At 42.0% G+C, this 23,200-nt stretch overlaps 1 protein-coding gene across 1 annotated transcript in view; it reads left to right on the forward strand.

The window, feature by feature from the left end:
- Nucleotides 1–269: 269 nt before the first annotated feature.
- ENTPD3 (ectonucleoside triphosphate diphosphohydrolase 3) overlaps nucleotides 270–23,200 on the forward strand; it is a 33,669-nt gene continuing 10,738 nt past the window's right edge. The window contains exons 1-4 of the mRNA XM_069473482.1: nucleotides 270–309; nucleotides 3,433–3,560; nucleotides 11,285–11,402; nucleotides 21,189–21,339. Of these exons, the coding sequence (XP_069329583.1) occupies nucleotides 270–309; nucleotides 3,433–3,560; nucleotides 11,285–11,402; nucleotides 21,189–21,339 (437 nt within the window). The remainder of the gene's footprint in view (nucleotides 310–3,432; nucleotides 3,561–11,284; nucleotides 11,403–21,188; nucleotides 21,340–23,200) is intronic.

A 23,200-nucleotide genomic window follows, 5' to 3' on the forward strand; every position in this document is an offset into this window, starting at 1 on the left:
ACTTTTAAAAACATTTTTTTTTTTTTCAGTTTAAACTTTCAGCAAACCCATATTTCTTCCTTTCCTCGCGTTGGGGAGATGACATGAGAATTTAAGCTCCAGCTTTGATTCTTTCTCTGAAGTTCTGGGTTTGGGCTCACCTTTCCCAGGAGGTTTTGATTTGGAGGAATTGGAGTGGGCTAGTGTTTTAACCAGTGCAAGTTGTTTGAACTTCTGCAATCAGGGGCCAGGGACATTCTACATTCTCTCTCTTGCAGCTGGGAGAAAAGATGTTCACCGTGCTGACCCGCCAACCATATGAGCAAGCAGGTTTGTATCTCTCAGGAAGCAGCAAGGTGGTTTTTTTGTTTGTTTGGTTTTTTTTTTTTTTTGTCAAATCAGAGGAGAATTCCAGGTTCAGCCCACAGTTTTTCATCCATGTCCCCCTACAAATGACTGTTTAACCTCGTTGGTTTGAGACAAAGTTGCTCACTGTGGTTTTGCCACCGGCATTCCTCAGATAAAAGTAATGCTTTGCATCAAAGCCACACAAAACAAGGACTAACATGCATGTTTCGCTTAAATGGTTTTTCCGGTTTGTATAATCCATTAATTTGGCCTTTGTGGTTTCCCTTACCTAGCTGTATGTACGATTTGTTTTAGAATACTGTATTGTTGATTTTGTGATGAATTACAAAGTACTTGGATTTTTTCCTGTATTTCCATCCGAGTGTTTTTACTGGCACAGTGTCCACAACACCCCCAACCCCCCACCATGGGTCAGTGTTGTTATGGTTGATACTGTAGGCATGAGTGTGGAATTTTCTCTCGCACACACACTTCTAAGCTTGCCCTGCCTGCTTCTGGAGCACTTTTTGGAGTTGCTCATGTGGAAGCCCACAAGGCTCTGGCCTCTCCACGCTCAGGTAGGCACCTTGCAATTACAGTGTTTGTCCAGCCCTAATGACAGCACAGCTCTAGGCTGTATTTCCTAAATGAATGAGACCTGGTCTAGTCAATTTTGCTTTGTAATAAGCTTTTCTGCTGGGGCAAGGGTTTGCTTAAGGTAATCATAGCTTTTTACTTGAAAACTGCTGAAACACAGAGGACTTAGGAGGCCAGCCACGTGGCTGTGGTCAGGAAACTGCTTACATATCACAACCCCCTGCCCTGTGGATACACGTTCTTTAGTCATGCCCCTAAATTGGGTATTCTTGTCTTCTAAAAGGATATGATTTTAGAATAGTAAGAGCAATTTATATGAATTTTTTTTTTGGTAAATATAAATTGTTCTTAAGGAGCTGGTTTACTTTGATTTCCAGGTTTTCCCCACAACATTTTGAAATGTTAACACAGATACTGTAACATTACACATACAGACTAACATGTTACATTCCTTTCAAAGGACAAGTTTAACTTGGCAGATTAAATCTGGACCATGTCTTGTTAGGGGAAAATACCCTTAAACCTCTGTCACTGACACTGACATATACATTCCTTGAAAGCTGATTAAAAAGTTTCCCTCTGTGTATTAACTGGTTCCTGGCTGGTTCATGTGCTTTTATCTGGAATCGCAGAAAAGTGATCTAGGACCCTATCAGATGCTCTGAAGGTCAACTCCAAGGTAGTTGGCTCCCCCTCCAGTTGCTATTACAAATGATTCTGCAATGAATAACTTTGTGTATATGTCATTTTATATATGTGAGGTTAGTGGGATAAATTCCCAGAAGTGGGACTGTGAGTCGCATGGTATGTTCATTTGCAAGTTTGATAAAGATTGACAAATTTCCCTCCATGGATGCTATACCAGTTTACACTCTTAATGACAAGGTAGGAAAATTAAGGTGTTAAGTGATCACTTGGAGATCAGGAAGTGTCTGTGATGGCACCTACACTGCAGGGGAGTCAGATGGGGCAGAAGAGTTGGCTGTTCTGAGCCACTGAGACCCACTGCATGCCTGCCCACCCCACGTAGTGAGTGTTGTGATGTGACTGGATATTGGGAGTGAATCTCACTCTATCATGGTAGCATGTGTATACCCTTTTTTTTCTTGAAGGAAAATGTCTTATAGAAATAATGAATGGATAAAGCATAGATTATGATGATCTAAGAATAAATTATTCTGGAATAGGGCAGGATCTGCCCCATTGCTACGCAATAGAACTTTCTGTAATGATGGAAATGTTCTATAGCTGCAATGTCCAATATGGGAGCCACTAGCCTACATGTGGTTATTGAACACTTGAAATGTGGCTAGTGAGATTGAGGGGCTGACTTTTTTTTTATTTTATTTTATTTTAATTAATTTACATTTAAATAGCCATTTGATGAGAAACATACTGAGATTCTCTGAATCCAGTGATCTTTCTATTAGTGTTTATCATATTTCAGCCATTCAGGTGCCATTTATGTTTTATGCCCTAATAGTTCTACCAAGACTATTATTTAGTAAATATTTTAATTGAATGTATTTTTATCTTTTTTTAAAAAAAATAGGTATAATTTATATTCAGTGAAATGGATAGCTCTTAAGTTGTGTCCCTGAGTTGGCTGTTCTTGCCTTCCAAAGATATATTTTTTAGGATAATGGGAGTAATTTATAAGAATATTTTTTTTTAAGTGAAATTGTGCCTAAGGAGCTGGTTTACATTGATTTTCAAGTTTTCCCCAAAGGACTTTGAAAGGTTGATGAGTTTAGTCAAATGTGCACATGAGTATACTCCACAGTCCTATAGAGCAGTGGTCCCAACCTTTTTGGCACCAGGCACTGGTATCATGGAAGACAATTTTTCCACAGCCTGGGGGTTGGGGTGGTGTCGTCGGTTGGGGGTTAGTGGTGCAGAGCTCAGGAAGTGACATGTAGCCCACTTCCTAACCCATTTCCTAACAGGCCATGGACCAGTACCTATAGAGTATTAGCTATAAAGTATTTCCATTACTTCTAGAAAGTGCCCAAATGTTTCTTCCCATGAATTCTTGCCCCAACCCCCCAGTCAATCACTGTTCCACTTTTTGTTACCTATCTGTTTTAGAACTTCACATAAATGGAATCATTTCAGTATAATATAGTACTAATTTCTTTTCACTTAAGATTACTTTTAAATAAAATATATCACTTGCTTTAATAGAAAGCCTGGATTTTTTGACTCTCTAAATGTTATTGTAATTCATCTCAGGGATGACCAGCAATATGTACAATACACTTTGGGAAATATCAGGAAACTAGATCATGCATACCCTCCCTGCAAACAGTTTTAGTCCACAATTTTGGAGGAAGAATAAATGGGTATTGGAACCCAATTGTTACTGTTCCTTAAAGTGTAGGGTATCACTAAAGCCAGAGAAAGTGATTTTTGCACACAATTATGGGCCCAGTCCATGAATTGTACAAAGAAGACTGATGCCTGGTGGCTATTTTTCCCCCACATGTCTTCTGGATCTTCTCATTTTAGGCCTCAAGGCCCTCTGCCGCACTCCAGCCATCGTCGCCTTGGTGTTCTTGCTGGTGAGTGTTGTGGTGCTTGTGAGCATCACACTCATCCAGATCCATAAGCAAGAGGTCCTCCCTCCAGGACTGAAGGTAAGTGTGACGGAATTGGTATCAGAAGGAAGAAATGGCCTATGACATCAGTTATTCTAAAACCATGAGTTAGAGTAGGAAAAAAAAAAGAAAAGCCTTTCCCCCTGCCTCTGGCTGGAGCCAGGAGAAGGTGGGGTAAGACCTAAGGGAGAAGGTGTGGACACGCTGGGTTTGTGATGTTTGAGGCTATGGACTGAGGGTGATGACACCTTCTACAGTGTAGTCTTGCTTTGACTTCTGATGGTGGAAACCAAAGCTAAAATTTGAAGCTGAGAATTGCAGATGGCTACCAAAGATTTACCAGTCAGTGCAGTTTCCATTTTTACCAGTTTATCCATTCCCCCAGACCACCACACAACTCTGATCGTGGGTAAAGACCAGGAAACCCAGGCTCCTCTTCTGGCCTAGCCTGGGTGAACGAAATCTCAAGGACTTACGAAGGTCTCCTTGAGCTGTATTTGTGCTACCTCTCTTGGGTCTAGCATGTGTGCCATGACCCTGTCAACCGTCCCCCTCAAAAATTACTCAGGTCCTTGTGCTTAGGCCCAGAGGTCTCTCTCAGCTTTTGGTAAGCCCATCCCCAAATGGCCTCTGAGAGGATTCCTGTTAGGCTGAGAATCATAATATACCACCCCAGCCTTAGCTCTGAGGATGCCCTTGGAGATGGGAGGGGAGACCATGAGGGGCTGACAAATGAAAGGTGAAGAGAGTCAGTGAGTCCTTCAATCATTTTGGGTAGGGAGTCAGCAAACTTTTTCTGTAAAGGGACAAATAGTACATATTTTAGGCTTCAAGGCCCACTTATAGTCTCTGTTGCATACTCTTCTTCATTTTTTGGCTCATTAAAAATGCACAAACCCTTCTTAGCTGGAGGCCATAGGGACCAAGTAATTCAGCTGTGTTATTTGAATCTCATTTAGCATTTACACTTGACCTCAAAAGTCCTTTCTGTATCTTCCTGCTGTTAGTGACTATTCAAAAGCTATATTTGAAATACATAGAAGTTTTTAAAAAATATATAGTATAGTGCTAATTTCTTTTTACTTAAGTAAGATTATTTTTAAATAAAATATATCACTTGCTCTGTGAATGGGTTTGATGTAACATTCTGAGGCTACTTTCCTCAAGGATTAGAGGAAAATCTCCTTTGGATAATGGCATTTGGTTCCTTGACAGAATATTTTGCTTAAGAATCTCACCCTCATGAATAAAGTGAATAAAAATGGGGGGACCCCTATGCAACTGTCCAATGATGAGAGGAAAACAAATTATCTGGTTGTCCAAAGACATCAGTTGAGGCCTAGAGAAGCTGTTTTCCCATGCTCCAGGCACTGCCTTCTTCTGTAAACTACTGTATATAAAATTGGGACTGCAACTAAGAGCGATATCTCTTTCCACTCTGCATAGTGCTTTTCAGTTTAGTGAGCACTCTTCCCTGATCTATCTCATTTAGCTCTTGTGCAAACCGTAGAAGGTAGGCAAAGCAAGCACTGTGGCTACCACTTTGCCAGTAAATGGCAAGACCAGAACTGAAACCTGGTCTCTTCTGTTCCCAAGGCCAGGGTTCTCTTCACAGCCACCCACTTCTTCATGATCCTGAGTTCTGAATGGAGACCCTAGAAGGAGAGATTGGCCTCTAATAGGAGAACGTGTCCTGCTTTGTACAGGAGAAAGGGAGGATGGATGCAGATGCAGGAATGTTTGTGGAATAGGGGGAGGAGAGTTAAGGCTAGTACCGCCCTTAGACCCAGTAACTGGGGCCCCTGCCTTGGGCCCCACATTTCAGAAGGACCAGCTCTAGCTGTACTCCAGCTTCATCTCTCTCCATGACACAAAGCAATGTGCCTACCCAGACCCCATACTCCCCCTTCTAGAACATGCTGTGGTGCCTGGGACCTCAGAATCCAGGGTCTATGGGGACCTCCCAAGGGTGGACCTCACCACTGGTCTGAGGGGTGGCCAAGAAGCAGCTGCTTGCAGGGGGCATAGACAGAGCATGGATGTGGGATACGAGCTGTCCACACACAGATGCATAGGGCCCTCTATGGATTTGCAGGAGTGGGAAGAGAATAGGTTTGGGGCAACGCGGCAGGATAAAAGCCTCTATTTATAAAATTTTGTCTCAGATCCCATGAATGTTAGGGACGGGCTGGTTAAGGCAGTTAGCAGCTGATAGCTTCTACTTATTCTGGAGATAAGAGGTAAGTCCTCTGTTCGTGCTGGAGGACATGGAGGAATTGGACGGAAAGACCGGAAGGGTAAAGTGAGTAGAAAAAAGTAGAGATCCCAAGGCAGTATACAGGGCACCATTGGGCACCACATGTTTAATGCCACTGTCTTAGGTTAGGTTCCCCTTGTCAAAGATGTGGGTGCAACCACATCATCTGGGGATGATGCCAGGAAGCGCAGGCAGGGGAATGGGGAAGTGAGAGGAGGTCAGGCAGTGGACAGCGGGTAGCGCTGTGGGCAGCTGGGGCTCAATCCTGCTGGGGACCTCGGGAGCCAGTGCAGAATTCACCTTAGAGTCATCCCATATCAAGGGACCTATAGAAACATGCCTCACAGCTGTCCCACTCAAGGGCATATTTGTACTTCCATCAGTCATTTGGTAGAAAGTCTGCTTCCTGGGGGATGTTAACTCTCTAGGATTCCTGGCATACTGTGTGCTTGGGGAGGCCCAGGCCACTAGAGAAGCCTGCAGGCAGGTGGAGGGTGGATAGTTATACACCACAGTGGTAAGATCTGAGGGGATATAGGCAGGGACTCATCAGTGACTGTTCCATGTAAATACTATCGTTATTATCATCCTTATTTTGCAGATGAGAAAACAGAGAAACAGAAAGGGCAAAGAGCTTCTCATGGTTATATAGACTGAGAAAAGCAAAGCTGGTATAAAGGAAAGAAAATAGCAGAAAACAATGTCCTTAAGCAAGGCTTTGGAGGGACCAAAAGACATACCCTCCACCAATTAGCAGATATTAATAGTTCGAGTGTGCTTTCAAGGAATGTTCTCTCTAAACAAAGGAAGTCTGCAATACCATATCAGTTCAAAGAGATATTAAATCTCTTCAGAATCTTGCTATCAGACCGTAGTCACAGTTGCAGGGGACAGAAATTTGTATAACGTAGGAAGATTGACTCAGAAGTTCTATTCTGTTTAATTGGGTGGATTAAATGTAAGAAAACACAGATGTTCTGAGCCAGTTGAACCAGAAACAGAATGACAGCGTTGGAAGAGAGAGTTCCACCTATAGTTTTTCTCGGGGTATTGAGAGACTCTCTCCTCTTGTTTTGCAGTGTGCTGGGGGTGGAGTTGAATGAATATGAGGGCTTTTGAATTGTTTGCCATGTTTATGTTTTTTTGTACCAAAAGCCCTGTTTTGCCTTTATGTGCAGCTGACAGTTGGTTCTGAGGGGCAGCTCCACATCAGCCTGTCTGGAGGGCCCTGGAATGTTACATGAGACCCTCAGGCAAGGCTGCTTGGCTATTAAATCCAACCTTGGCTTGCCTAAACTTGGTTTACATCAGTTTAAGACCAGAACTATTAAAACTCAGTCAAGGGGTAAAAATGTCCCCAGTCCCTTGTGTTACTGGTCTAACCTGCTCCACAAGCTTGAAGAGTAAACATGATGCCATCACTTTTACTTTTCACTCAGGCCCCCACCTGCTTTTCCTCATTAAGTCCAATATCTTCCACTTGAGGCTTCGCCCTCCCTACCCCCTAATCCAAGAGCCTTGGAGCATCTCAGACCAGTGACCAATATCCCATTGCCATTGCCTCTTGCAGCCACGTGATGTCACTGTTGAAGATGGGTCCTGCATAGTCTTAGCATTTCAGGGACAGGCTTTTCCCCTGTGGCCTGCTCAGGCCACATTAGTTCCCCATACTGGGTCCAAGATTACAGGCTGTTTCAGTCTATACTCCCACGTTCAGCCAGTACTCTCCAAAGCACAACCACTGGGCCAGTCTGTGTTGAAGCCATTCCCTTCTAACCCTCACTGAGCCTTGCTCATCAGCCTGAATTTCTAGTGCCTTGTGGCCCACCCTGGTCTATCCCTTGGAGAGCAAGAGTTGGATAATAGGTTTCTTCATTTTCAGAAAGCCCCAGCCGCCTTATACAAATTGGTCCTCCTCTCCTCCAGCCAGTTCTGCACACCACTTAACTAGGAGTGTGCTTTCAAGGAACTTTCTGTCTAAACAAAGGAAGTCTGCAATACCGTATCAGGCACCATAATACTGAACAATCATCCCATTAGACTTGGTTTCCTTGGAGCTCAGTGAAGGAATGGTGGCTGTGAGTACATGTTTTAGAGTCAGAATAAGCCCATGCTTTATTCACAGGTCTGTGACCTTGGGCATATACTTAGCTTTGTGAGCCTCAGTTTCCCCATATGTCAAATGGGAATGATAACAACACCTGCCTTTATAAAGCCAATAATACTTATTAAAGGGCTGAGTGCAGTGGCCTGTAATATTAGCACTTTGGGAGGCCAAGGCAGGAGGATCACTTTAGGTCAGGAGTTCAAGACCAGCCTAAGCAAGAACAAGACCCCATCTCTACTAAAAATACAAAAAATTAGCTGGGTGTGGTAGTGTGCACCTGTAGTCCCAGCTACTCTGAAAGTTGAAGCAGGAGGATGTCTTGAGCCCAGGAGTTTGAGGTTACTGTGAGCTAGGCTGATACCGCTGCACTCTACCCAGGGTGACAGAGTGAGACTCTGTCTCCAAAAACCAAACAAAACAAATCAAAAGCACTTATTAAAGCACTTTGTTCAGTGCCTAGCATAAGTGCTCAATAATGTTTAATACTACTTACTAGTAGTCTTGTTATCATAGAAATAGTGATAATAATAACAAAAAAATCTAAGAAAGCTGACCTTATGACTCTGTTTTTGCTTTTGACAGATCACACAATCCTTAAGTGTTGGACCAGGGAGTTTAGTACTGAAGGCTGTTTCCTTTCAGTTAACTCACAGAGTGTGTCTTCAGATCCACATTCAAGCCATGCCTTTTTTCTAACACTGCATTAGACAGGGGGTAACTAATGACTTTTCATCCAAACATCACCTCCCTAGCTGAACTGAAAATAATTCATTCCCATACCCCCTTCCACAATGAAACCACATTGAGTTCCACTGATTTAGGCAAATAAGCTCTCAAAACTGGTTAAAGACCAATTTTTCCACTTTTGAAAATGTCAGTGAATGATGGTGGGGCTAGATCAGTGTTAGTCAGAAATAGGTTGGCCCCTGTCAGCACATCAGCAGGTGCTGGAGAGGCAGCCGCTTCTCCAGGCTAACGAGCAAAGTCTGGCTACTCCAGCCCCGGGCGAAAGCTGGATCCCAGTCAGAGCTACAAGCGAGAATGGATACTCTTCCTTCTTGCTGATCTTGGCCTGGCAGCCCCGGGCTGTGTACACAGGGAAAACACACATCTTTTGTGAAAGGCTGGAAAAAAGGTTTGGGGAAAGGCAGGCAATGCTGTCTTCTTCTCTCTCTCTCTTGTTTTATGGGTCAGCACTAGGTACGATAGGGCTGGTGGGAGTGGTGGTGCTCAAGTCGGCAGGAGGGAGGAGAGAAAGAAGACTGAGAATCTGGAGGCCCGGACTTCTTTAGTGCCTGGTTTCCTTCTTGCCTTCGGTTTCAACCTGCGCTTTAATCTCACTGTGAGTCTCTGCCTGGGACAGATATTGAACAATGCCACCTCTGTTCACACAGAGGGATGTCATGTCAGGATCCCCATCAACATTCATCAGACTGAAGGGCTGAGATTAAGAGGCCGTCCAAGTTCGAATGCCAGTGTACACAGGATATTCTGTTTCAATATAAAGGAGACGCTATGATGCAGAAGCTGGAGCAACTTTTATTTGCTCCCGTTTCAAATGAAACAAGCATTTGTAATATAGGTAGTAGGGTGTTGGAAATCTCCTAAATGTCTAGAATCAGGCAATTGGTTGAATAAATTATTCTATATCTCACGGCATTTTATGAATATATGAAAATGATGATATTTCTACTGGCAGAGAGAAATGATATACTGTTAAGAAAAGAGGATTGCAGGCTGGGTGCAGTGGCTCATGCCTATAATCTTAGCACTTTGGGAGGCCAGAGAAAGAGAATTACTTGAGACCAGGAGTTCAAGACCAGCCTGAGTGACATAGCACTGTATCTACAAAAAATAGAAAAAAATTAGCCGGGCATGGTGGCCCATGCTTGTTGTCTCAGCTACTCAGGAGGCTGAGGCAGGAGGATCACTTGAGCCCAGGAGTTTGAGATTGCAGTGAACTATGATGACACCACTGCACTCCAGACTGGGCAACACAGTGAAACCGTATCTGGAAAAAAAAAAAAAGAAAAACAAAAAGAAAAGAACATTGCAAAAAAAAAAAAAAAACTATGTACGACATGAGCCCATGTTGATTTAAAAATATATATCTAAACACATAAACACATATGTATAAAAAGATATATAACAAGGGTTTAAAACAAATATTTGGATTTGAGAGGTACTATTTACTTTTCTTGTTTTGTGATTTTCTTTATTTTTCTGGGCAGACTTTTTTATATTTGATAATAGACTGTATTTATTGAGCAGTCACTAAGCATCATGCGTATGATCTCCTATTTGCTTCTGAAAGTAAGTTGTCTGAAGATGAGGGAACTCAGAGAGATTAGGCATCTTACCCAGTGTTGTAAAATCAAGAATCCATCTGAGTCAGCCTACCTACAGACTCAACTCCATCTTCTTCCGTGGAAGCAGTGGGACAGGGGAAAGGTTGCTACCCTGAAGGCCTCTGGATGCCCCTGGGATAACTCTAATGATTGGACACTGGGCTTAGATTAGCATCACTAATTCCAATTTCCACAGGCTGCTAAACTCTGGTCAGATTTGGTCCAGGGCTTCAGATGAAGCTCCCTGGTACCAGCTCCCTGGCTCCAGCTAGGCAAGATGGTCCAGGACTCCCAGCCTGCTCTCCTGGGCACAGCCAGCCCCAGCACTGCCCGGCAACACCTGCCCGTCTGTTTGTTCACGAGCCTATTACTAAAGTCGGAGCAACAAATTGATATTATTTTGTATTTTGTTTTTTTCTCCTTAATTATGAATACTTTAATTCTGAGGGCTGACGCAGGTATTAACATGTCTCTAACCCTGTGAGAACTTCCTACAGTTTCTTCCCGTAGTTTTCTTCTGGCTGTTTATTCCCAGGCTATAAACCAGAAGTCCAGAGGCCAGAGAGCATCCAGCTGACTGAGCATTCATTTCCCTCCTGAGACCCCGGTGGCTCCTGTCCTCACCTCAGAGGTCGGGTTGAGGTCTTTGTATGCAAGATCCATGGAGTACGATTCTCAACCTCAGCTGCTTGTTAGAATCACCTGGGGAGCTTTAAAACTTGTCAATGCCCGGGTCCACTCTCAGAGATTCTGATTTAATAGGTCTGGGGCATACCCTTGGCACTGGGAGTTTTTAAAGCCCCTCGGGTGATTCTAATGCACGGCCAAGACTGAGAACCTGCCCTAGAACCTGCCCTGCCTCACCTCATCCTCCTCCCCCACAGTCCACAAGACAAACTTGGTTGGAGAAAATAGTTTTCTCTTCTTGGTCAGCCCCAACCTAAGTGAAGCAGTGTGGATTAAGGTATTCGGGACTCTCAGTGCCCACTGGGAAAGGAGTCCTCAGGGGGGCCCAGCCTGCTTCTGACTCTTCCTTCCCCTTTTTATCCAGTATGGAATCGTGCTGGATGCCGGGTCTTCCAGAACCACAGTCTACGTGTATCAGTGGCCAGCAGAGAAGGAGAATAATACTGGAGTGGTCAGTCAAACCTTCAAGTGTAGTGTGAAAGGTAAGGACCAAATGTCTGGGAGGCCCAAAGGGAAGTAAGGTGGAGTCCTAAGTCCTTTGGGGGCCTGGAGAGGTCCTGAGAAGCTGCCTGGAGGCAGGGAATGAGATAGGACGGGGCGGGGGGGGGGGGGTCAGGAAAACATGAGACCTTGTACTAATGCTGCTACTCCTCAGTGGAGTAACCTTGCCCCGGTCACTTCCCTTCTCTGGGCCTCACTTCACTCATCTATAAATGTGGCAGCTGGGTGTCAAGAACTGTGAATGGCCTGAGATTTTTACCCTGCCATATTCTTATGGATACTGGAAGACACCAGACTCTTGGGTCAGAAACAAAGAACAGTTTGTTATAGTAATAGCAGTAGCCAGAGTATCAGTATTTTCTTGAACTGGTTCTCTGATTCCCAGTTTGCACAGGATGACATAAAGAGGTCCAGATAGTATGTGCCCATGCAGTGGGTTCTGTTAAAGAATAGGAAGCCTGAGATTAGGGAACCTGAAACATTTATAATGGTCAGTGAGCATGCCTGCCTTTTGCTCTGGAAGCAAACACTATCTTTGTCTTCCAAGGCTTCTTGCTATGCAAACATCTTTAAAAAGATAGTCCAGAACAAAGGCAGTCAGCACTTCTGCTCATAAGACATGCAGAAACACAGGAGACACGTGGAAAATTGTCTTCCAACAGGGGCAAGGAGTGGCTGTGTATATTGGGGGGTGAGTACAGAGGGGAATTGATGGTATATAAACAAATGGCATGGCTCTGCTCTGGTAAAGCTTCATTATGGACACGAAATGTTGAATTTCATACACTTCTCACATCACAAAATACTATTCTTCTTTTAATTTTTTCTCCACTGTTAAAAATTATCAGGAGGCTGAGGCAGGAGGATTGCTTGAGCCCAGAAGCTCGAGGCTGCAATAAGCAATGTTCAGGCCACTGCACTCCAGCCTAAGTGACAGAGTGAGATCCTGTTTCAAAAAATTAAAAAAATAAAAAAATTAATAAATGTAAAAACTCTCTTAGCTCACAGGCTGTACAAAAAAGGTGGTAAACATGGGCTGCCAACCCCTGAAATAGAATATTATCAGGGTCTTTAATGACCCTCCAGGCAACTGCTTGTCTCCCCAACAACATACTCTGAATTTTATGTTAACTGTTTCTTTGTTCTTCTTTATAGTTTTGTTTTATGTATTTAGTTTTTCCTGTTTTTTTTAAATGAAATCAAACATATTTATATAAATGGAATCAAACATACATTTTTATGTAATTTGCTTTGTTCACTAACATTGGACTTTTAAGATTCATCTTGGCCGGGCGCGGTGGCTCACGCCTGTAATCCTAGCACTCTGGGAGGCTGAGGTGGGCGGATCGTTTGAGCTCAGGAGTTCGAGACCAGCCTGAGCAAGATCGAGACCCCATCTCTACTAAAAATAGAAAGAAATTATATAGACAGCTAAATATATATATAGAAAAAAAAAATTAGCCGGGCATGGTGGCACATGCCTGTAGTCCCAGCTACTCGGGAGGCTGAGGCAGGAGGATCGCTTGAGCCCAGGAGTTTGAGGTTGCTGTGAGCTAGGCTGATGCCACGGCACTCACTCTAGCCCGGGCAACAGAGCGAGACTCTGTCTCAAAAAAAAAAAAAAAAAAAATTCATCTATGTTAATATCAGTAGCTATAGTGTATTCATTTTTCCTTGTTGATGGACATTTGTGTTTCCTTGGTTACTAATAAGACTGAGTATCTTTCCATGCATTTATGGCCATTTGTGTTTTCTGTGAAATGTCTGTTCATGTCTTCTGATCATTTTTCTACTGAATTGCTTGATTTTTTTCTTACTGAGTCATTGAAATTCCTTATAAATATTCTGACTATGAATACTTTGCTAATATTATATGAATGCTAATATCTTCTTATAGTTTATAGTTTGTCTTTTTAGTTTCTTTGTGATGTCTTTTGCTGAATAGAAGTTCTTAATTTTTATGTAGGTACACATCAGTCTTCTCCTTTGTGGTTTTCTCTTTCGTATGTTTTATTTAAGGGATCCTTTCCTATCCTGAGGTCATAAAGATATTTGTCTATCAAAAGTATTATAATTTTGCCCCTTACGATTAATCCTTTAGTACACATAATCAAGCCCAGTTAATGAGTATGTATATGTGTAGGCCTTTTATAAAGCCACCCTCTTCCTCTTTAGAGCATTGGGATCTTTGAGTTGGCCTGGAGCCTCCCAACCAGCATGTCCTGAATGTGCTCAGGGTGTCCTTTAGCCCACAGGACAACAGATTCAAGACTCTGGACCTGTCCTCCTAGCCCCCAAGAGCCTCCTTCATTTCCTTCAGTGAGTTTCCCAAATACTATAAGTTCATGGGATCCATGGGACTGAAAAAGTTGGGAGGCAGGGCTAGCCTTGTCCGTAGAGAGACCAAGAGTCTTCTTTGCATAACCAGGTGAGTTTGGATAACCAGGTGAGGCAGCCAGGAGCTACTCCCCAGGTATTGCAGGTTAGGTTCTCTAGAAGCAGATATCGAGACAGAGTTTGGAATGCAGGGTAGTTATTAGAGACCCACTCCTGTGGCAGGAAGGGTGGCAGAAGGATTAGACAGCAAAAAAGTCAAACTTCAATGCAGGCCTGATGAAGCTTCAGCCATCAATTACTCTGTGCTGGGTTAAAATGGTGTGAAGTGGCTGGGCTGCAATACCTCTGTTGCCATCACTCATTGGGTGTTTACTACCCTGGGAAGAGCAAGATCTTGAGCAAGGCAGCTCCCTGCAACTGAAGCAAACCCTGAAGGAGCTTACAGCTGGGACAATGTCTTTATTTGAAGGGGCATCTGCATAGCACATCTTTGGGTTACCACAACTGGGGATGTTTGCTGAGTATTGCTTTCACCGTTATCCACAAGACACAGGCAGCAGTAGCCTCGCTCTGACCTCATCCAGCGATTCTAGGTCTGTTCAGCTAACATCTGAGCCATTTTCTCACCTCCAAGCATGAAAAGGGCAGCAGGATGCTTCTTTCGAAAACAGAGACCACCCGCTCCAAGAAAAGAGAGAGTAGTGGAGGATAGTGATTAAGACTTCACCTCATCCCTACTGTGTGAGCTCGGGAAAATTATCTAACCTCTCTGAGGCTTGACCCTCTAAAAAAAAAAAAAAAAAAGAAAGAAAGAAAAAACAGATAACAATAGTATTAGCTACCCCTATAGAAGTGGTTTAAAGATTAAATGACAAAATATATGTAAAGCAGGTAGCAAATACCTGGCATACAGTAAGTGCTTAATAAGTATTAGCTGTTATTATTCATGGGCACTACAATCCAGATCTCCTTGTTGATCCTCTTGCCAATGGCTACTCTGTCCCACAGTTACAAGATCTCTGTCTTTAGACTTACAAGAGCAATTCAGCTAAGTCAGTCCTGACGGCCCTGTAGAGAGAGGTAGGACTTTGATGGGGAAGAGTCACAGGCAGTCCCTCAGGGGAAGGGTTGCTGGGCCCACAGAGTCATGGAACCCGCAGCACAACCATAAATGGATCTTCCCTTCTTTGATCACAGTAGCCTCAGGGATCCATATATACTCTGAATGAACAGAAGACCACTAACTAAAGCTTAAATTACAGAGTTGAAGTTCAGCAAGTGTCATCCCCTCCAAGACATGTGGCTTCTCCAAGGATAATTTGGATTTCTGGTTTCTCAGCTGCAAATTTCCCAGGACCCCTCTGCTTGGGCAGACAGAAGGGGTGGTGAATGCTTGCTCACCCAGCAGTGATTCCCAGAGGCCAAGGTCCTCAGGAATTTCTTTCTCTGGGGGTCCCTGGTGGGTATCAATCCTCAGCTGCTGCTGTTATCCATGAGTTCATTGCTGGTGGTCCCCGTGCTGGTGTCTGCGTCTTTGGCTTCTTGTGGTAAAGCCATCCGCTTGGGGGGCCTGGTTCCCTGCATCCCTCTCTTTTGTGGTGCTCATGCCTGCTGCTGCCTTCACCCCCAAGGGATGTTCACAATGTCTTTCCTTTAAACCAGTGATTAAAAATCCCTTCAGCTCTACTGAAGCCTAAACTTAACTATTTCTTCCATTGAAATGCCTCAAAGAGTTGCTTCAGGGACCAGGTAACCATTAGTATCAAAAAGCATCCTTTGCTAATAGTTGGCCAGAGCCCAAGCTGAGGCACATGTCTTTTGCTTCTCTCCTACCTTGGGTAAGTTTTGTGCCATCTGTTCAAACCTCCCTCCCCATGTTGAAATAGTAATTTCAGTGCTCTTTTCACTGGTTATAAATCCCAGTATCCCAGGAGCTTGTGAGCCCCATCTCCTTTTTCCCTGTAGGAGGCTGGAGGGATCTTATGCAAATAGGCCTTCTGGTGGCATACCCCAAGGTTTATCTTGCTCCTCACCAGCTGCTCTCCAGAGACCAGCTGTAGCAGATTGTATTTTGTTTGCCCCAGATTGGACTACACAATAATTACTATAGAGATATGTGCTGGCTGAAAAGTCTCATTAATTGATTAACTCATTCATTCATTTAATACATATGTATTAGGTGCCCACTGTTTGCCAAGAACTGTTCTTGGCACTGGGAGTTCAGAAATAAACAAAATTTACAAAATATCTGCTGTTAGGTAGTATGGAACTTATATTACAATGAAGAAAACAGACAAAAAATAAATGGGTGTGTAATATGTAAGGGAGATGTGCTGTGAAGAGCAATCAAGCAGGGTGGAGAATAGAGAGCTGTCATGCTATTTTAGACAGGAGTGTCAGGGAATGACAAAGAAGATGACAGTTGAGCAGAGACAAAAGTGAGATGAGAGGGTGAGCCAAGTGTTAATAAATGTCTGGGGGAAGAACATGCTGAGCAGAAGACATGGCGAGGAAAAGCCCAAGGGGGGAAGCTGCTCAGCATGTTCTAGGAAAAGCCAAGGGGCCAGGTGAGAAATGAGACTGAAGCTATAGCCAAGGCCAGGGCCTTGGGATGTAGCAAGGGAGTAGACTTTGACTCAAATGAAGTTTCTTCAGAGTATATTGGGAAGCTATTAGAAGATTCTGACCAGGGAACTAATATGATGTGACTTACAATTTTAACAGATCACTCTATTGACGTAGAACACATAGGCAGGGGCTAAGATTAGAAGGAGGGAAACCAGTTAAGAGCTATTAGAGCAGTACAAGTGAAAGATGTGATGGTCAGTTTGGCTTTGGCCAGTGCTTCTCAGCATGGTGAGATTTTGCCCCCCTGGGAACATTTGGCAATGTCTCGAGACCTTTTTGATTGACATAACTAGATGACCAGTGGGGGAGCTGGCTTCAAGTGTGTACAGAGCAGGGATGCTGCTAAACATTGTGCAATGTACAGCACAGCCCCCACATCAAAGAATTATTGGTAGTGCCAAGGTTGAGAAGCTCTGGTCTAGGAAGGCTCTGGGAAAGCAGATGAGAAGTGCTTAGATTTGGGAGCTATTTTGAAGGTCAACATGATTTTATGCTGAATGTGATAGGAAGCATGTAGATTAATAATGCATGAGCATCAATGGCCTTGACCATCAATGGATCCAGCAAAGGAACTTAGAAGGAATGGTAGCCAGGGGAGAGGAAAGTGAGAAACCAAATCCAGGTTATTTGAAGGGAGAGGAAGTGAGCCATTAAGTGAAAGGCTGATGGGGAGGTTATAACCTAAGAAGTTAGACAGACATGATGTGCACCCAGTGTGGTGAAAAGCCTAGTACACCTATGTGCTCTTGCCAAAATAATCAAATCTGAATATAATCACATTTCTAAACATAACTCCCAGTTAATAAAAAATGCAGGAGGTAGAGGAACATGTTAAATGACACCTCCAGGATACAATCGGTGAAATCCAGAATGAGAGACAATCTCCCTGACAAGCGATATGGTTTCTCTAATAAATAACTGGCAAGGAAGAAAAAGAGGCTGGGAAAACTGTTATAGATTAAAGAATCTTAAAATACTTGTCACCCACATGCAAGGTATGGACTTTTGTTCCTGTTTCAAATTAACTATACAGAAAAGTTTTTTTTGTTTTGTTTTGTTTTGGCTTTCTTAGAGATGGGGTCTTGCTCTGTTGCCCAGGGTGGAGTGCAGTGATGCAATTGTAACTCACTGCAGCCTTGAACTACTCAAACTCCTGGGTTCAAGTGATCCTCCCACCTCAGCCTCCTGAGTAGCTAGGAGTATAGGCACATGGCACCATGCCCAGCTATTTATTTTTATTTTTATGTTTTTAGAGACAAGGTCTTGCCATGTTGCTCAGGCTGTATTCTGGGAAATTTGAACACTGACTGTCTCTTTAATGATATTAAGGACTTTTTTTTAGGTGTAATAATTTCTTAGGTATCATGGTTATATTTTTAACGGTTATCGCTTAGAAATATATACTAAAATGTTTGCAGATGAATTGATTAAATGCCTGGGATTTTCTTTATCAGAATCTAGTGAGGATGGAAAAAAAAGGAGAATGTCAATGAAAATAAGATTGGTAATATATTAACTGTTAAAGCTGAATGATCAGTATATGCGGATTTATTTTACTAGTTTCACAGGAAAGAATTAGAGTAACAGGAACACTGACATGACGTTCAGCATACTTTTGTTGCTTTTGTTGGATTTATTGACATTTTGGAAAGAAAATAAAGAAAACCCTGTTAAATGATCTATCGCATAGGAATTTGCCTGACTTATGTGTTAATACAGAGAACGTCATCTCACATTTTATGCTACTGAGCGAGTTCTGTGTCTTCTTTTAAATACCTGTCTAATTACAAAATAATTTTCATTGTGTGAAAATCAAAAAATATAGATAAATAAAATGGAAGTAAAATCATCCACAATCCTCCCCTCCAGAGGGTAAAAATTTCTTTTTTTAAAGTATATTTTTACATTAAAAATTATACATACATACATATATGCAAACATGCATATATTTATTTGATTGGTGTTACTATTAGAGCTTCTTACCAGCTCCTTCAGTTCTGAACTCCTGAGACGAAGCCGCCATGCTCCTCAAGCCCCTGGCTTGTTTTGCTGTCATCTGTCTGTTGTGGGAGGCCGTTCCCCCAGGAGGGATGACAGCATTCGGGGCTCTGACCAAGATTGGGAAAGCCTGTCCTTGCTTCTCTAGCACTGCAGATGAGATCCCCATGTCTGTGCATCTTAATGGACACATCCAAACGAAACTTGTAATTAGCGTCCTCAGGTTTTTTTTAATGGCTTGTGGTAGTTGAAAGATGAGTGGGAAAGGTTGAGAAAGGGCAGTGGAAGGAGACAGTGGCTCTAACAATTCCAAACAGAACAAGGAAGTTCCAGAGGAATTATATTCTCTCCATCTTCCTTATCTGTCCTATACTTTTTCTTTCCTAAACTAGGACTTATTTAAACTCAGATCCTGGACTGGTAGAATAAATTAAGTTACATTCGCACAGCAGCAGGCAATGCAACTGTAAAAGGAATGAAGAACATTTATATACTGCTGTGGAATGGTGGCTAGGAAATATTGTTAAATGCAAAAAAGCAAAGTGGAGAAAGCTATATATAGTAAGTAACCATTTATTTAAAAGGTGAGGTGATACCAAATATATGTTTATTTGCTTATATTAAACAAACATTAGATAAACATTAAAAAAACTACTTATAGGAAGAAGAGACAAGGGTAGGAGCTTGATGTCTCTGATTATACCTAGTTTCGTAGATTTGATTTTAGAACTATGTAACTATTTTGATAACTATAAAACTAAATAGTTTTTTAAAAAGCAATTCCTAAAATTCAAAAGCAAAATGAAACAAACTAGCCTAATTAGGCTAATCTTATGACAAGTTGTTAGCATATTACACAATGATGATCCATAAAAGAACAAAAAATAAATAAAAAATTTTAAAAAGTTGTTGGCATAACCATGTAGAAAGAATATTTTCAAATGATTAAATGTGGTAATTTGACTGTACATCCCTAGTGGGATATACCCTAAGGACAAAAAGAACTTTTTAAAAAATTCTCAAACTGTTTTTAATAATCACACAGTTGGTGGCAGTGCTGGTATTTATATACTGAAACTGTTGTGTGTAGATTGTGAAGTAAAGCAAATGAATTATATTGGAGTAGCTGGGAATCATGATTTTTAGCATAGAAAAAAGAAGATAAAGATGTAAGATCAAAGAGGTTAAGTAAAATAATCCTGTAGTCTTGAATTTGAAGTATTGATAAGAATTCATGGTGTATATTCTCTTAAATAAAGTTTTCCCTAGGTCTGTCTTCTGAAAAGATTTGCAGTAAACACCCTAGCTTCAAAGGTTTGAACACTAAATATCATTTTTTCAATAAAAGGAACCAGGGCTCCTTGGAGAAATAGCTGATTTTAGATCTGGGGCAGGAAATGTACAAAGTCATCTGATATATTCTGTTACTCAGAAAGCAAAGAAGCCCTCAAAGCTTCTGGGGTCATGTTGAAGAGGACCCCACTGGCCAGAGATGAGATGCTCAATAAAAATAACTGCAATAAATCAACACACATCAAATATGTTTAAAGTCATATGTTCCTAAAGAGCCACAAAAACAAACAAAAATCTTTCGTTGATTAAATTAGGGGATGCTGGAGTGCAAGCTATACTTTTAAAGCTGGTAAACAGAGGAAAATAATCAAGCACTTATCCTGCCTTCCCTGTACAAACCATACCATAGAGTAACCAAGCAGTTAATTATGGGAAGGTTTTTCTCTTATGAAAGTACTTTAGGTAATAAACGAAAAACAAAAGATAGGATTGAAGTATCATCATTTTGCAACTGCTAATGAAATCATGGATCTAAGCCATGCTAAGTGATGACTGCTGACAGCACACAAAGAGAGACAACCAGACACTATGGGCCTCCTATTGTAAGTCCACATTAACCCCTATACAGTATGATTTTTGGAAAAATTCAAACCTGAGTTTGATCAAGCCTGTACATTCAATTAACGATTTATAGAAAATACCAGAGGCCAAGTAAGATGTTAATTGGACTGTGCGGTACAATCAGCAAATTCTAGACTGTGGAAACACTGCAGGACAGAGAAATTGTGAGAAAATTCTTAGTAATTACAAGGAAAAATAGAAAGGGAGGGCAGAACCAATAGATTAAAAGAGACTTGAGATTGTGATGTATGGCATTTGTTGGGATCCTGATTCATGCAAAAGACAGAGAGGGGAGAGAGAGAGAAAGAGAAAGAGGGAGGGAGAAAAAGACTGAAAGACAGGATGAGAATGAACATGGAGTCAATATGAACCATAACTAGATAGTTGATGATACTAAGAAATTATTTTTAATTTTTATAGATGCAACGATGAAACTCTAGTTATGCTTTTTTCAAAGAATTCTTACCTTAGTGACACAGACTAAAATACTGGAATGAAATGATGCAATGTCTGCAATTTGCTTTGGGGAGAGAGTGGGAAAGAGCATAGCTGAAGTAAGAGTTGATTGTTGTTGAAGCTGGGAGATGGGTGCATGAGGTTCGATATACAATTCTCTCTACTTTTATTTATATTTAAAATTTCCATAATGGACACATCTTTTTAAAGTAGGCCCTGGATTACCTTTTTCACCTTGTAATTCATTCCTTCCAGAGGTTGGGAGTGGACTGATCAATGTGACCACAAGGAACTTAGTACATCCACCTCTTTTCAATCCCCTACCAAATTACTGGGTTAATACTTTCCAAAGCCAATTTGTTTTTTATTTAAAAGCTGTATTCCTATTGTTGGTTCCTGGGAATGCTGACAAGTGCTGCCTGCTTGCTCTGCAGGCTCTGGGATCTCCAGCTATGGGAAAAAACCCCAGGATGCCCCCAAAGCCTTTGAGGAGTGCATGCACAAAGTCAAGGAGCAGGTTCCAACCCACCTCCACAGATCCACGCGCATTCACCTGGGAGCCACGGCTGGGATGCGCTTGCTAAGGTAAAGGTGAAATGCCACAAAGGAGCTCGTTTGACCAAAATAGCCATGAGTGTGTGGGACCTTGCCAAGAATGTAACTCTATTTCTGGGAACAAACCCGAGAGAAAGAAACCCATTTTATGCCATAAGCTTGGGCTTTAAAGGTTGGGAGACTTTTAGTCTTTATTTTAAAACCCAGAAGGAAACAGTTCTAAAATCTCCCTTGGTGATTTTGCTGAAAACACTGGGGAAAAGGAGGTAATGTGAAATCTCATGGGGTGTACCTCTAGTTCTTTAGAAAAGTGGTTGTTTTTGACACTTGGGATTTTGACATCCATGAACGACCAGCTAAGTTCTATAGTAAGTACAACCCACAGCTACATACCTTCTGCCCGTATATAAAATGTCACTGAATTCTGCTTTAAAACAATGGAATATCTGCACCTCATGTCAATCAAAGCCTTTGGAGTTGCTTCAAAACAAAGATCTCATTTCGTTCAGTTAGTTCCTTCTAACAGCCATGATTTTTTTTAGCCCAGTTGCTTTGTTTTTGAATGTCTTTTCTCCATTATAATATTTCCTTGACCTTGAAATAAAAGAGAAATTATTCCAAAAAGAAATACCAAATTTAAATCTACTCAGGGTAGAGGCCAGTGTAAGCATTGAAATAAGGCTTTATCACAAGAAGATGACACTCATTCTGTTTCAAAAGCACTCTATCTATGATTCCAATCATGTAAAATTATGTAAGCCCGGGCATGAAGAAAATATAAACGAACAACAAACAGAGCCATTTTTATGTGATCATAAAAAGAAATCATGAAGCACTCTCCGATGGATTGGGCCTTTTCCCTGGAGTTCCCTACCCTTGTTTCTGTTCTGATGTCCTGGCCTACCATGTAGAATGTGGACAGAAGTCAGATTTCTTTGCTCATTGCATTGTATTTCAAAATTATTGAGTTTACCTATAATAGAAATGATCTATAAATTCCTTCCTTCTGCCTTTTCTTCCTTATAAAAACAGTTCTTAAGAACCTGACACTTTCTTAGTTGTTTTCCCCCAATCTCTCAATGAGAAGTAATTAAAAGGCTCTGCAGTTTACAGCCCATGACAAAAACCATGGAACAGAAAGGTCACCACCAGGGGAAAAAGTGGATATCACCTTTGAATAGATTAGGTATCAATCAACTCCTTCTTGTAAAACTGCTTTCTGATGATGATCTATTCTTCTGAGGAACTAGCTGGGGGTTTTTTGGTTTTTGGTTTTGGTTTTTGAGACAGAGTCTTGCTGTGTCGCTCCAGGTAGAGTGCAGTGGCATCATCGTAGCTCACTGCGACCTCAAACTCCTGGGCTCAAGCGATCTTACTGTCTCAGCCTCCCAGGTAGCTGGGACTACAGACTCACGCCACGATGCCCAGCTAATTTTTCTGTTTTTAGTAGAAACGGGGGTCTTGCTCTTGCTCAGGCTGGTCTCGAACTCCTGAGCTCAAGCAATCCTCCTGCCTCGGCCTCCCAGAGTGCTGGGATTACAGGCGTGAGCCACCGCACCTGGTCTGATATTTTAATTACTAGAAAAGCAAAATAAAAAAAAATTAATGAGAATCAGCTGTGATGGGAATGATAAAACTGGGAAAACTCTGACTTATTTTCCAAGCTGTGATAATTTGCCACTGAACTGGCATTGATTCCACTTGTATCCTTGCTCTTCTTCCTGAGCCAAGAGTGATCCAGTGCTCTTGGCTTTCTTAATCCACTGATGAAAGAGGAAATACTCTCCCAAATGAGCTTTCTTTCATAGGGTGGATGGCAGCAGATCGATGCCTTAACACTGTGTCATGGGGCATATAATAATGCTCTGTTGCCACTCCTCTGTGAGTCACC

Source organism: Eulemur rufifrons, chromosome 7, assembly GCF_041146395.1.
Source record: "Eulemur rufifrons isolate Redbay chromosome 7, OSU_ERuf_1, whole genome shotgun sequence".
Classification (NCBI taxonomy): domain Eukaryota; kingdom Metazoa; phylum Chordata; class Mammalia; order Primates; family Lemuridae; genus Eulemur; species Eulemur rufifrons.